Raw genomic sequence first — 13289 nt, forward strand, 5'->3', positions numbered from 1 at the left:
GGAACAGAACAGGGATTTGCTGTGGGTCAGGACAGAACAGGGATTTGCTGTGGGTCAGGACAGAACAGAACAGGGATTTGCTGTGGGTCAGGACAGCACAGGGATTTGCTGTGGGTCAGGACAGAACAGAACAGGGATTTGCTGTGGGTCAGGACAGAACAGGGATTTGCTGTGGGTCAGGACAGAACAGGGATTTGCTGTGGGTCAGGAACAGCACAGGGATTTGCTGTGGGTCAGGACAGAACAGGGATTTGCTGTGGGTCAGGACAGAACAGGGATTTGCTGTGGGTCAGGACAGAACAGGGATTTGCTGTGGGTCAGGACAGAACAGGGATTTGCTGTGGGTCAGGACAGAACAGAACAGGGATTTGCTGTGGGTCAGGAACAGGGAACAGCACAGGGATTTGCTGTGGGTCAGGACAGAACAGGGATTTGCTGTGGGTCAGGACAGCACAGGGATTTGCTGTGGGTCAGGACAGAACAGGGATTTGCTGTGGGTCAGGACAGGGAACAGAACAGGGATTTGCTGTGGGTCAGGACAGAACAGGGATTTGCTGTGGGTCAGGACAGAACAGAACAGGGATTTGCTGTGGGTCAGGACAGCACAGGGATTTGCTGTGGGTCAGGACAGAACAGAACAGGGATTTGCTGTGGGTCAGGACAGAACAGGGATTTGCTGTGGGTCAGGACAGAACAGAACAGGGATTTGCTGTGGGTCAGGACAGAACAGGGATTTGCTGTGGGTCAGGACAGAACAGGGATTTGCTGTGGGTCAGGACAGAACAGCACAGGGATTTGCTGTGGGTCAGGACAGGGAACAGCACAGGGATTTGCTGTGGGTCAGGAACAGCACAGGGATTTGCTGTGGGTCAGGACAGAACAGCACAGGGATTTGCTGTGGGTCAGGACAGCACAGGGATTTGCTGTGGGTCAGGACAGGGAACAGCACAGGGATTTGCTGTGGGTCAGGACAGAACAGCACAGGGATTTGCTGTGGGTCAGGAACAGAACAGGGATTTGCTGTGGGTCAGGACAGAACAGGGATTTGCTGTGGGTCAGGACAGAACAGGGATTTGCTGTGGGTCAGGACAGAACAGGGATTTGCTGTGGGTCAGGAACAGCACAGGGATTTGCTGTGGGTCAGGATCTGCTCCGTGCTGCCTGCAGACAGAGCAGGGGGGGATCAAAGGGCTCAGCAGCCCCAGGCTGGCTTCAGCCCCAGCTCCTCAGCACTGGTTTATCTCACCCGAGAGCCGCCCTGGACCCAGCAGAGGGACCCAGAGCCTCGTGCCGAGCGTTCCCTGCTGTCCCTGCCCAAAGGGGACCAGGGCAGGTCCCCACTCAGCCTCTTCCCTCCCTTCCCTTTCCTCCTGGAGAATTTTTCTTTCCCCTGTTTTGCCAGAAAAGCTGGAACTAGCATTTCCAAAAGCACTTGGCAAAGCATTTCTTTACCTGGTGAAAAAAGGGATGAGAAGCCTTTGCTACCCCACAGGTGTGAGATTTCCAGGGAGTTTGGTGAGAGCTGATCCCCAGGCTGGGTCAGGGAGCTGTGGCTGAGGAGTGTCCCCTGGCAGGAGCTCAGGAGGGTGCAGGACATGCCCTGGGGTCCCCCAAAGGTGAGGAGGAAGCAGGAGAAATGCAGCCAGTGCATTTCTTGGCAGGCTGATCCCATCTGGCCTGTCCCAGGGGGGTTTGCCTCGGTCAGTACTGCTAAGAGGAGTGGTGCTGTTGAGAGCTGACAAGAGTGAGTAAAGCACACTGGCTCCTCTTCACTCAGAGCTGGGGAGGCAGCTGCTACTTATTTAGGAAAGGAAAAAAAAAATAAAAATCCATGTGGAAACATTATGGAGGCAAAATAATTCAATTTACAGAAAAACAGGGATGCATCAGTGGCAACCTTTTCAAACTGATGGCAACAAGGAGCCCAAGCAGACTGGATTTAGGGAACTCAAAACACCAAACCTCCTCTTGACATTCAGAGTCCTTCTCTTTGAAGTGGAAACCAGCATTAAATTCCACTGCAGAACCGTGGAGTGACAGACTGGACGAACAGAATTTGCCCGATGCAAAGACTCTTCTGCTGAGCACACCTTTCCCAAATTCCACAGCGGTTCTCTGACCTCCTCTGTCCCTCTGGGGACACTGAAGGCTGCCCTCGGTTATCCTCATCCTCCTCATGGGGATTTGTTTTCCCGTGCAATCCCATTTCCTGGTGACGTTCTGTTTCCATTCACCTGCCCAAAGCAACATCCTCCCCCTGGGAGGGGACAGCAGCTGCTGGTGCCGGGGGTCCCCAGTTCCGCCTCTCGGGGTTCCTGTGCTGCCGGTGCCACTGTCCCACAGCTGCAGCTGTCCCCGGGTCACTGTTCGGGGTCTCGTGCAGCCCTTTTCGGGGAGGATTTCCTTGGCAGAGAGCTCGCTCTGGTTACCCGCTCCTTTTTCCTGGGGTCCCGGGGAGGTCCCGGGGGATGGCGCAGCCCTGCCGGGACGGAGCCGGAGCTCTCTTGGCTTCTCTTGGCTTTTCCGGACTTTGGGGGCACTGATGCTCGAGGGGGTGAAGAGACGGGAGGGGACGAAAGGAGAAGATGTTGCCTGGGGGGCGTGCGGTGCTGCTGTCACCGCTCCAGAGGGCTGCAGCCCCCCGCCCCCCGGCCGGCTGCGGTACAGTGCTGCTGCCAGAGCCCCCTGGACACCTCGGGGGGAGGGGGGGGACCCCCCTAGGCCGTGGGGCGGGGGGGGGGCCGCGGTGGGGGGGGGGCCCGGCTGGGGGGGGGCGCCTGGGGGGGGGGGGGCAGCGGGGGCAGCGTGGAGGAGGGGGAGGGGGCGTGGGGGGGGCTGGGGACAGGGGGGGTGTAGGTGGGGGTGGGGGCGGGGGGGGTGTAGATGGGCACCGGGGGGGGCACAGAGGGGTACGAGTTGTTGAGGGGGTATTTGGGGGGGGTCTCCGTGTTCTTCACCCGGGTGAAGTTGATGCAGCGGCCCTGGAAGGGAACGGGAGGAGGGGCGGAGTTACTGGGAGAGGCATTGCCACCACCAGGGCAGGGACAGGACCCCCAGACATTGTCACCACCATGGCAGGGACAGGACCCCCAGACATTGTCACCATGGCAGGGGTGGGTTCTCGCAGCCCCCCAGTGCCCCCTGACCATGGCAGGGACAGCTCCCACTGCCCCCGGCTGCTCCAACCCCACTGTCCATCCCCAGTGTCCATCCTGTGTCCAGTCCCAGTGTCCATCCCCAGTGTCCATCCCCAGTGTCCATCCCCAGTGTCCATCCCCACTGTCCATCCCCACTGTCCATCCCCACTGTCCATCCCCAGTGTCCATCCCCAGTGTCCATCCTGTCACACTCCCAGTGCTGAAGCACCCAGGGCTCCCCAGGGCTCCCCAGAGCTCCCCAGAGCTCCCCAGGGCTCCCCAGGGCTCCCCAGGGCTCCCCAGAGCTCCCCAGGGCTCCCCAGGGCTCCCCAGGGCTCCCCAGAGCTCCCCAGGGCTCCCCAGGGCTCCCCAGGGCTCTCCAGGGCTCCCCAGGGCTCCCCAGGGCCCCCCAGGGCTCCCCAGGGCCCCCCAGAGCTCCCCAGAGCTCCCCAGGGCCCCCCAGGGCTCCCCAGGGCTCCCCAGAGCCCTCCAGGGCTCTCCAGGGCTCCCCAGAGCTCTCCAGAGCTCCCCAGGGCTCCCCAGGGCTCTCCAGAGCTCCCCAGAGCTCTCCAGAGCTCCCCAGAGCTCCCCAGGGCTCCCCAGGGCTCTCCAGGGCTCCCCAGGGCTCCCCAGAGCTCCCCAGGGCTCCTCAGGGCTCCCCAGAGCTCCCCAGAGCTCCCCAGGGCTCCCCAGGGCTCCCCAGGGCTCCCCAGAGCTCTCCAGGGCTCTCCAGGGCTCCCCAGAGCTCTCCAGAGCTCCCCAGGGCTCCCCAGGGCTCCCCAGGGCTCCCCAGAGCTCCCCAGAGCTCCCCAGGGCTCCCCAGGGCTCCCCAGAGCTCCCCAGAGCTCCCCAGGGCTCCCCAGAGCTCCCCAGAGCTCCCCAGGGCTCCCCAGAGCTCTCCAGGGCTCTCCAGGGCTCCAGCACACTGTGAGCGCAGGATTTCCATCCCCAGCACAGCCCTGCCCTCCACCAGCCCGGGGCCGTTCCCCATCTCATCCCTGCAGCACAAACCTCGGCTCCTGCCCCTTCCCTCCTCAGCCTCAAACCACCAGCAGCACAAAATCTGGGCTTTGGAGCCTCTCCCTCCCTCAAACACCTGCCTTTTGTGTCCCACTCCAACCATTTACCAGGCAAAAGGGAAGGTTTGTTTAACTGAGACATTTTCTTGCTCTGAATTTTTCCTGAAATGCCTCATTGGGATGTCTCGATATCCCTGTACTCGTGAGAAGCCAATGAACTGCTTTTCCTGCTCTTTGGTGCTAAGCTACAGTTTGTTGTAAAGTTTTAAACAAAACCTTTGCCCTCTGAGCTATTATTTTAATTTTTTTTTTTTTTTCTCACAAGTTCCACCTGCAAAAGATCCCACTGTAAATACTGAAATGTCAGAATCAGCATTGCTGTATTATGGATTCATTCCTTTAGGTATGAAATCATCCAAAACGGCGCTGGAGGATTTCTGAATCCATTCTTTATTTTTGGATCGCTGCTTATTTTCTGTTTTACTCTTTCCTCTCCCAAAGTAAATGTTTTTCCTGGTGAAAGATTGCCAAATGGAGCCCTGAGCCCCCGTGGGCTGGAGCAGATTTGTTGGGGTAACATTTTTAATCCCCTGCGTCTCCTCCCTGCTGTCCCCAGCCTGGGCACAAACGCCCTGCAGGCAGGACCCAGGAAAAGGAAGGTTCTGGAAGGATTTGACAGGGATGGGAGGAGCTGGAAGGGATCCAGAGATGTCCGGAGACCTCTCCAAGAGCTCTGCCCGCCGTGGATGTGGAGAAACATCTGCCTGAGCAAAGGGAAAGGGCTCCTGGCTGGGCGAGGCTCTGGAATCTGCAGTGCCGCCTTCCCCTGCCAGCAGCCCTGGCTCTGGTGATGGGCACAGGGCACATCCTTGGGATCCTGGGAAGCCGCGTGGGCTGCAGCAGATAAACAGCAGCAATTCCTCAGCCCAGGGCTTTGTTCAGTGCAAGGAATCTTCTGAACAGCCCAGCTCGTGCGCTGGAGGGGATAAAGTCACTGAGTGTAGTAAGGGATTGCTTGTATATGAAAATGATGTAACCCTGGGACTCAGCCCAGCTCCTTTCCAGGCTCCAAAGCAAACAGATCTGCCCTTCAGTTATTTTTCATCTGGCTTCACTTTTTTATCTCGATCAGAGGGTGAATTAAGGCACTGAGTCTGAAACCTGCTGCCCTTTCTCCAGGAAAGAGAAGGAGGTACAAACTGCCATCAAAACAGCTCCTCCTTGCAGCTCTCAGGAATATCCCATGGTCAGAGGCTCCTGCGTGCTCCCCAAGCTGCTCTTTACTACCCACACGTGTTTGAGTATTTCTCCAGCCTGAGAAGGATCTGTGTTCGATCTGGGGGCTCTGCTGGTCGCTGTGGGATGCTCAGCTGAGCCCTGGGTCTCTCATTGCCAGGCTGTGCCTGTGGCTGGCAGCGTGTCAGGGCTGCAGATCAGCTCTGGGACGGGTCTGGAGCTGCCCTGGGGGTCTGCCAGGGACACAGAGCAGAGCCCAGAGCTCCTGGGAGCCCCTGGGCTGGCAGCGCTGGGTGACCTGGTCCCCCGCAGCACGGGGGTGAATTGGGCAGTCAGGGAAAAGCTGGACAGCTGCCCTGGAGCCTGTGCCCAGCAGGGCTGGAGCTCCCAAAGCCCCCACAACAGGGCCTGGGGCTGCCAGCAGCAGCTCTGAGGGGTTTCTGCTGCCAGGGCTCCTCCAGCTCTGCTTCCCAACAGAGCAGGACCAAATCCAGAGCTGTCCTGGACGCCTCGGACAGCCCAGGTGTCCCTCGGAATCCCACTGGGGATTCTGCAGCCTGGAGAGGACCAAGCCTGGTGCAGAGGAGCTGTGTGGAACCCCAGCAATGCCCACGAGGACTCACCAAACCCCTCTATCCCCAGCGAAGCCTGCACTGGGAGCACTGGGCTGGGAGAGAGCCCGGGCTGTGCAGGCACCTGCAGAGCTCAGCCTTGAAACCACAGCAGCCAAACCCCACCAGCTGCTCCCAAAACAGCCTTGTGCTGTTCCTGAGCTGCTCCCAAACCAATCCTGTGCTGTTTCTGAGCCGTGCCCACCCTCAGGGCCCAGGGGAAGGGTACTTTGAGGGGGTGCTTTGCTCTGGGGGTACCTTGTCTCCTGGCTGGGGACGCATCACGGACACGCGGTCGTAGCCCTTTCGCAGCAGCACCCAGAGGGCGTCCAGCTTCCCCTGGAAGGAGAGCAAGCACGGGGTTTGTTATTTCCTGGGCCAAGAGCAGTGCCCAGACCCTACAGGAGCTGCCTCATCGCTTCCAGCGCCTGTAGGAGACGCTGGAGAAGGTTTTGTCTCGCAGACACTCGCTGTCAACTCGCTGCAAGCGCAAAGGAAGAGCGCTCAGAGCTGCCAGGTAACAGTGTCTGAGCTTTCCAAAGGTGAAGTGTGACTCTGACACCTGCTGGGCCCAGAGAGACACCAAAACCTTCTCAGCTCCAAAACATGGAATCGGTGCAGTGAGCAGTGAGCTCCTGCAAAGCCTTCCCAAACTGTGTGGGGTGTTTGGGAGCTCCTTTGTGGTGTCTCACTAAAAATTCCCTTTCATGGGGGCAGAGTCCTTCTCTTCCCTTTCCAAGGAAGCACCAAAATCCTCTCTGGGATCTCCATTCCCCCACCAGGGTGTTCAGCCAACGCTTCAAAGCTTATTTTGGAGTTGCAGGGACACATGGGTGGAGGCAGACACGTAAAATGACTGCATGGAACTTGTTTCCATAGGAGAAGGTGAGAGCCAGGAAAGTCTGTGACTCTGAAAAGGAGAGGCAAGAAGCTTCTCAGTCAGATTCTTCTGCATTTGGGCAGTGGAACCCCTTAGACCCGAGGGAAAACATCCCTCCTATTTCAATCCATCTTTCCTCTGCAGCAGAGCTGGTCGAAGCTCTTGATCTCCTGTCCGCACTGACAGCTTAAGAAATAAATACCTTTTTCTTCCATTTCTCCTTTAGGAAACATGACAACTTTCCACGGAACAAAAAAAAAAAAAAAAAAAAAATAAAATTTCCCTTTTACTCTGCAGTCCTAATTTCCCAGAGCCTACCAAGATTTCTTGGGAAAAGCCAAGAGCTCCATCTCTGGGAGCCCCTGGTCTGCCTGACACCTGGGTGGGAGACAGGGAGTGTGCACCATGGGAAGGGTGATGGCTGCAGAAACGAGATGGCAGCGGTTTCACTTGGAAACAGAAACCCTCCTGCTCTCCATGGATGGGCCGTGCCTCTGTCTGGGCTCCTCCACAGCTGGAGCTCGAGGTCACTTGGAGTTAAAAAAGAAGAGAGGTCTGAAGGCAAATAAAGCCTTGAGCCCTGCTAGATCTGAAACCCAGAGAGAAGAAACAGTCGGGGCAACAAATGAAGGGGTTCCAGCCATGGAATTTCCTCTGAATTCACGGTAAATTCAGCTCTGCACTGGCCCTGAGTCACCTCAGTGCTCCTGGGACCTGCTGGTGGCACTTTTGGAGTCACCTCAGTGCTCCTGAGACCTGCTGGTGGCACTTTTGGAGTCACCTCAGTGCTCCTGGGACCTGCTGGTGGCACTTTTGGAGTCACCTCAGTGCTCCTGGGACCTGCTGGTGGCACTTTTGGAGTCACCTCAGTTCTCCTGGGACCTGCTGGTGGCCCTGAGTCACCTCAGTGCTCCTGGGACCTGCTGGTGGCCCTGAGTCACCTCAGTGCTCCTGGGACCTGCTGGTGGCCCTGAGTCACCTCAGTGCTCCTGGGACCTGCTGGTGGCCCTGAGTCACCTCAGTGCTCCTGGGACCTGCTGGTGGCACTTTTGGAGTCACCTCAGTGCTCCTGGGACCTGCTGGTGGCACTTTTGGAGTCACCTCAGTGCTCCTGGGACCTGCTGGTGGCCCTGAGTCACCTCAGTGCTCCTGGGACCTGCTGGTGGCACTTTTGGAGTCACCTCAGTGCTCCTGGGACCTGCTGGTGGCACTTTTGGAGTCACCTCAGTGCTCCTGGGACCTGCTGGTGGCCCTGAGTCACCTCAGTGCTCCTGGGACCTGCTGGTGGCCCTGAGTCACCTCAGTGCTCCTGGGACCTGCTGGTGGCACTTTTGGAGTCACCTCAGTGCTCCTGGGACCTGCTGGTGGCCCTGAGTCACCTCAGTGCTCCTGGGACCTGCTGGTGGCACTTTTGGAGTCACCTCAGTGCTCCTGGGACCTGCTGGTGGCACTTTTGGAGTCACCTCAGTGCTCCTGGGACCTGCTGGTGGCACTTTTGGAGTCACCTCAGTGCTCCTGGGACCTGCTGGTGGCCCTGAGTCACCTCAGTGCTCCTGGGACCTGCTGGTGGCACTTTTGGGGCTGGCTGTGAAGCCAAGCTGCAGCTGGGCCCCCCTGGGCAGGCTGCTGTGCCATGGCAGCTCTGTGAATGGAGACAGGAGGGACAAAGGCTGGGGAAGGGCCAGGCCCAGGTGGCCCAGGCAGGGCTGGAGCTGCCTCCACGTGGGATCCACCCGAGGTTTCCTCTGGAGAACTCTTCTCACTTCAGCCGCAGCTTGGGCTCAGGCTCTTCTTGTAGGTAACGAGTGACAGGATGAGAGGAAACGGCCTCAGGTTGTGCCTGGGCAGGTTTAGGGCTTAGGTTTAGGGTTTAGGGTTTAGGGTTTAGGGTTTAGGTTTAGGCTTAGGCTTAGGTTTAGGTTTAGGTTTAGGGTTTAGGTTTAAGGTTGAGGTTGAGGTTGAGGTTGAGGTTGAGGTTGAGGTTGAGGTTGAGGGTTTAGGTTGAGGTTGAGGTTGAGGGTTTAGGTTTAGGTTTAGGTTTAGGTTTAGGTTTAGGGTTTAGGTTTAGGTTTAGGTTTAGGTTTAGGTTTAGGTTTAGGTTTAGGTTTAGGTTGAGGTTTAGGTTGAGGTTGAGGTTGAGGTTTAGGTTTAGGGTTAGGTTTAGGGTTAGGTTTAGGTTTAGGGTTTAGGTTTAGGTTTAGGGTTTAGGTTTAGGTTGGATGGTGGGAAACATTTCCCCAGTGCAGGGTTGGAAAGGCCTGGCCCAGGCTGCCCAGGGCAGGGTGGAGTGTCCAGAACAGGAGTGGAAGTGGCTCTCAGGACCTGGGGCTGCTGTGGGATCCTCACCTGAGGATCCTGGAGAGCTTTTCCAGCTTTCCCATTCTGTGACTCTCTGATTCACTCCCATCTACATCTTGTGCTGCCCCTCCCTGTCAGCTTCTTCAGAAGCTTTCACATTTGTCATTTCTCTGCACTGGCTCTTCAAACAGGAACAAAGACATTTTAAAAGCAGGATAATGCAGCTGGCACCGTGCTGACAATTAACAGCAGCAAATCAGAGTAACAACAATAACAACCCCAATCTGTTAAGTGTCAGTAGCCACGCTTGGGAGCAAATATATCTCTGGAGCATTTAAAAAAAGCAATCTATCCACTCTGAGCTGTCTGCCTCCTTACAGACAGGACTCTGGGAAGGTTGAAAAATAGAGGGAAGAAGAACTCCGTCCTAAAAGGCAGAACATTGTAAGTGGGGGCTGGTACTTGTGCAGTGTGAGAGGAGGCCCGTGACCAGCACGATGACTGGTCCTGAAATGTGAATTTCCTGGCTCTTCCCCAGCTTTGAGCAGCCTTGGTTCACTCTTCCTGAAGTTTCATTTCCTTGCCCTTCTCCTTTACCCACGCTCTTTGTAAGCAGCTCGTTTATCTGCTTTCCAAAGGGGTGCTTCAAGCAGCCCAGGGGAGGGGGTGGAAATTTCATCTGCTTCAACCACAGCACGCTTGGAACACGGGGATGAGGGGAAATTGCAGATGACTGCCAGGAGACATTTCCTGGGGATGAGGTCTGGGTGAAACAGAAGGGGTGGGAGCCCCTCTGTTGTTTCATGGCCAAAGCAGGATGGATCCCAGCCAGCGCTGCCCTGGCTGAGGGTCCAGCCCCAGCCAGGCTGTTCCCACCTTCCCTGCAAATCTTCTCACACCTCCAGGACACCTCTTCCTGCCAAGGCTGCAGATGAATTTTGCCAGTTTCGCTAATTCCTCTCTGCCCAGGGAGAGCAGCAGCAGGAAGGAATGATCCCTCCTGGGTCTGCTGAGTGCTGCTGATTGTCCATGAGGAACAGTTATCCTGCCTCCATACAATTCTTGGGTGCAGCTCAGCAAGGGGTGTGGTGTTGATTAATAATTAGGGAAATTCTTGTCCAGGCTGCTCAATGCTATCCAGATGTGGAACACTCCGAAGTTTTGGGAGAATTGGAATCCAGCATTTTGGATTGGAAGTGTCCCTGTCCTGTATACAATTGTAATGGCAGATAAGAGGGATATTTCTAAACGAATTAATAATATCACCCATGAGATGCTGCTAATATTTGTAGGCACCCTTATAACTGAATTCTTGTTGTTATGAAGCAAAAGCTGTTCCAGGGTCGGAACTGGACCTCAGCTCTACATACATTGAATCTTCTCTCCAAGCCTCTCTTGAACTGTGGAGAATTTCCATCCTGGACACAGATCTGCAACAAAACTGATTCTTCTTTTCAGAGCTGACTCCCCATCACGCAGAATAAATCCTGAAAATCCACTGAAAGCCTCCTAGGGCTGTGATCCAACAGCACCAGCTGGGGAAGGGGAGAAACTGAGCAGAACCTGGTGTGGGAAAGGACCCAGCCCTCAAGGAATGAGCTCAGGTGGCTGCGCCCACACGGTTCCACATCTGGGGCTCTTTGTCCTAAAATCAGTGTTTCTGTCAGCAAAAGCTGCCTGTGCTGTGTCTTGGCTGGATGAGCTCATTTCCAGGAGCAAGGCAGAGCTCCCAGGTGGGCCTGGTGTGTTTTCCAGGTGTTCCAGCTCCCAGGTGGGCCTGGTGTGTTTTCCAGGTGTTCCAGCTCCCAGGTGGGCCCGGTGTGTTTTCCAGGTGTTCCAGCTCCCAGGTGAGCCCGGTGTGTTTTCCAGGTGTTCCAGCTCCCAGGTGAGCCTGGTGTGTTTTCCAGGTGTTCCAGCTCCCAGGTGGGCCTGGTGTGTTTTCCAGGTGTTCCAGCTCCCAGGTGAGCCCGGTGTGTTTTCCAGGTGTTCCAGCTCCCAGGTGGGCCCGGTGTGTTTTCCAGGTGTTCCAGCTCCCAGGTGGGCCCGGTGTGTTTTCCAGGTGTTCCAAAGTGACACCACAGCTCGCTCAGGACGCCGGGGCTGCCCCGTGGGCTCGGGGTGCGCTGGGGCTCTGCACCCCTAACCCAGCTCTCCCACCCTGGCAGCCAACACACGCTGGAGTCATTACAACACAATGGCTTGTTGGGAGGCTCTGTTTGTGAGATGATAATCTTCCAGGGGGAAAGAGAGAAGGTGCTGGACCAGATTTTCCAGGAGGCTCAGGTTTCCGGATCCTCCGGAAAACACCTGGGCTCCCCTGAGCATCGCTGCCGTTCCCAGCCCTGGATCTGGGGCAGCTGCAAGGTCAGGGACCGAGGAGAGCCCAGGCACGAGGCTGCTCCTGGGGCACCACCTGGAGCAGCAAAACCTCTGTTTTCCTTCAGAGAACGAGCACGTCCTCATTCCCCAGCAGCACAACTCCAAACCTGCCCAGGTGGGGAGCTCCTGGTGCCCCACGCGGCTCCTTCCCACAGCCCCTCCCCAGGCACAGCCACTCCAGCAGCACTTGGGCTTTGTGGACAGATCCCATCACAACAAAAAGATCTCCTGCACTCCCCCCGGGCAGGGCTGGACTCACCTTGATGGGGGAGTACCACTTGCGAGGGGACGAGGGCCGGCGCATGCTGCTCCCGAGGTTCCTGGGCTCGGGGAATTCGTATTCCTGCTCTGGCATCTTCACCCTGGCGTTCTTGGCCTTCTCCAACTTGGCACCTTCCTCTGTGGAGCCCTTTTCTCCCCAGCGCACCTGGAAGGAGGGATCAGGATCACACATCAGGAGCACAGCCCCTGTGCTTTCCCAGCATCCAGAGCCAGGCTGAGGAGCAATGCACAGGCTCTGAGCTTTGCTTCTACGCTGCAGCCCCAAGTCTGAACTTGTCCTTCCTGGTGGTAAATGAGAAATGCAGGAGTGGGGAAGATTTTCAGGAAAACTCAAACAATTTCCTTGTAATTGTATGGCAGTGCTGCCCTGTGTCCCAGGCAGGGACCAGGATGTTGCTGTACTAGAGGACAAAGATGGTCCCAAACTTCAGAAATCTATCTTTGGCTCTCAAATATTCCCATACAAAAATGGCCTGGACTCAGATGCACCACAAAAACCTGGAGAGGTTTGTGCACCACAAAAACCTTGAGAGGTTTGTGCAGCACAGAAACCTGGAGAGGTTTGTGCACCACAAAAACCTTGAGAGGTTTGTGCACCACAGAAACCTGGAGAGGTTTGTGCACCACAGAAACCTGGAGAGGTTTGTGCAGCACAAATCCTGGAGAGGTTTGTGCACCACAAATCCTGGAGAGGTTTGTGCACCAAAAATACCTGGAGAGGTTTGTGCACCACAGAAACCTGGAGAGGTTTGTGCACCAAAAATACCTGGAGAGGTTTGTGCACCACAGAATCCTGGAGAGGTTTGTGCACCAAAAATACCTGGAGAGGTTTGTGCACCAAAAATACCTGGAGAGGTTTGTGCACCAAAAATACCTGGAGAGGTTTGTGCACCAAAAATACCTGGAGAGGTTTGTGCACCAAAAATACCTGGAGAGGTTTGTGCACCAAAAAAGCCTCGAGAGGTTTGTGCAGCACAGAAACCTGGAGAGGTTTGTGCACCAAAAAACCTGGAGAGGTTTGTGCACCAAAAAACCTGGAGAGGTTTGTGCACCAAAAAACCTGGAGAGGTTTGTGCAGCACAAAAACCTCCAGAGGTTTGTGCACCACAGAATCCTGGAGAGGTTTGTGCACCAAAAATACCTGGAGAGGTTTGTGCAGCACAAATCCTGGAGAGGTTTGTGCACCAAAAAACCTGGAGAGGTTTGTGCACCACAAAAACCTGGAGAGGTTTGTGCACCACAAAAACCTGGAGAGGTTTGTGCACCAAAAATACCTGGAGAGGTTTGTGCACCACAGAATCCTGGAGAGGTTTGTGCACCACAGAAACCTGGAGAGGTTTGTGCACCAAAAATACCCGGAGAGGTTTGTGCACCACAGAAACCTGGAGAGGTTTGTGCACCAAAAATACCTGGAGAGGTTTGTGCACCACAGAAACCTGGAGAGGTT

General features: G+C 56.1%; 1 protein-coding gene across 1 annotated transcript in view; it reads right to left on the reverse strand.

Moving 5' to 3' along the window:
- Nucleotides 1-2717: 2717 nt before the first annotated feature.
- The window catches only part of ANTXR1 (ANTXR cell adhesion molecule 1), a 51624-nt gene continuing 41052 nt past the window's right edge, over nt 2718-13289 (reverse strand). The window contains exons 17-19 of the mRNA XM_088068335.1: nt 11820-11987; nt 6262-6342; nt 2718-2981 (exon numbers count right to left, since the gene is read on the reverse strand). Coding sequence (XP_087924461.1) covers nt 2718-2981; nt 6262-6342; nt 11820-11987 — 513 coding nt within the window. The remainder of the gene's footprint in view (nt 2982-6261; nt 6343-11819; nt 11988-13289) is intronic.

Source organism: Pseudopodoces humilis, chromosome 30 (assembly GCF_049639895.1).
Source record: "Pseudopodoces humilis isolate 2021_Gansu_Grassland_sample_001 chromosome 30, ASM4963989v1, whole genome shotgun sequence".
Lineage (NCBI taxonomy): Eukaryota > Metazoa > Chordata > Aves > Passeriformes > Paridae > Pseudopodoces > Pseudopodoces humilis.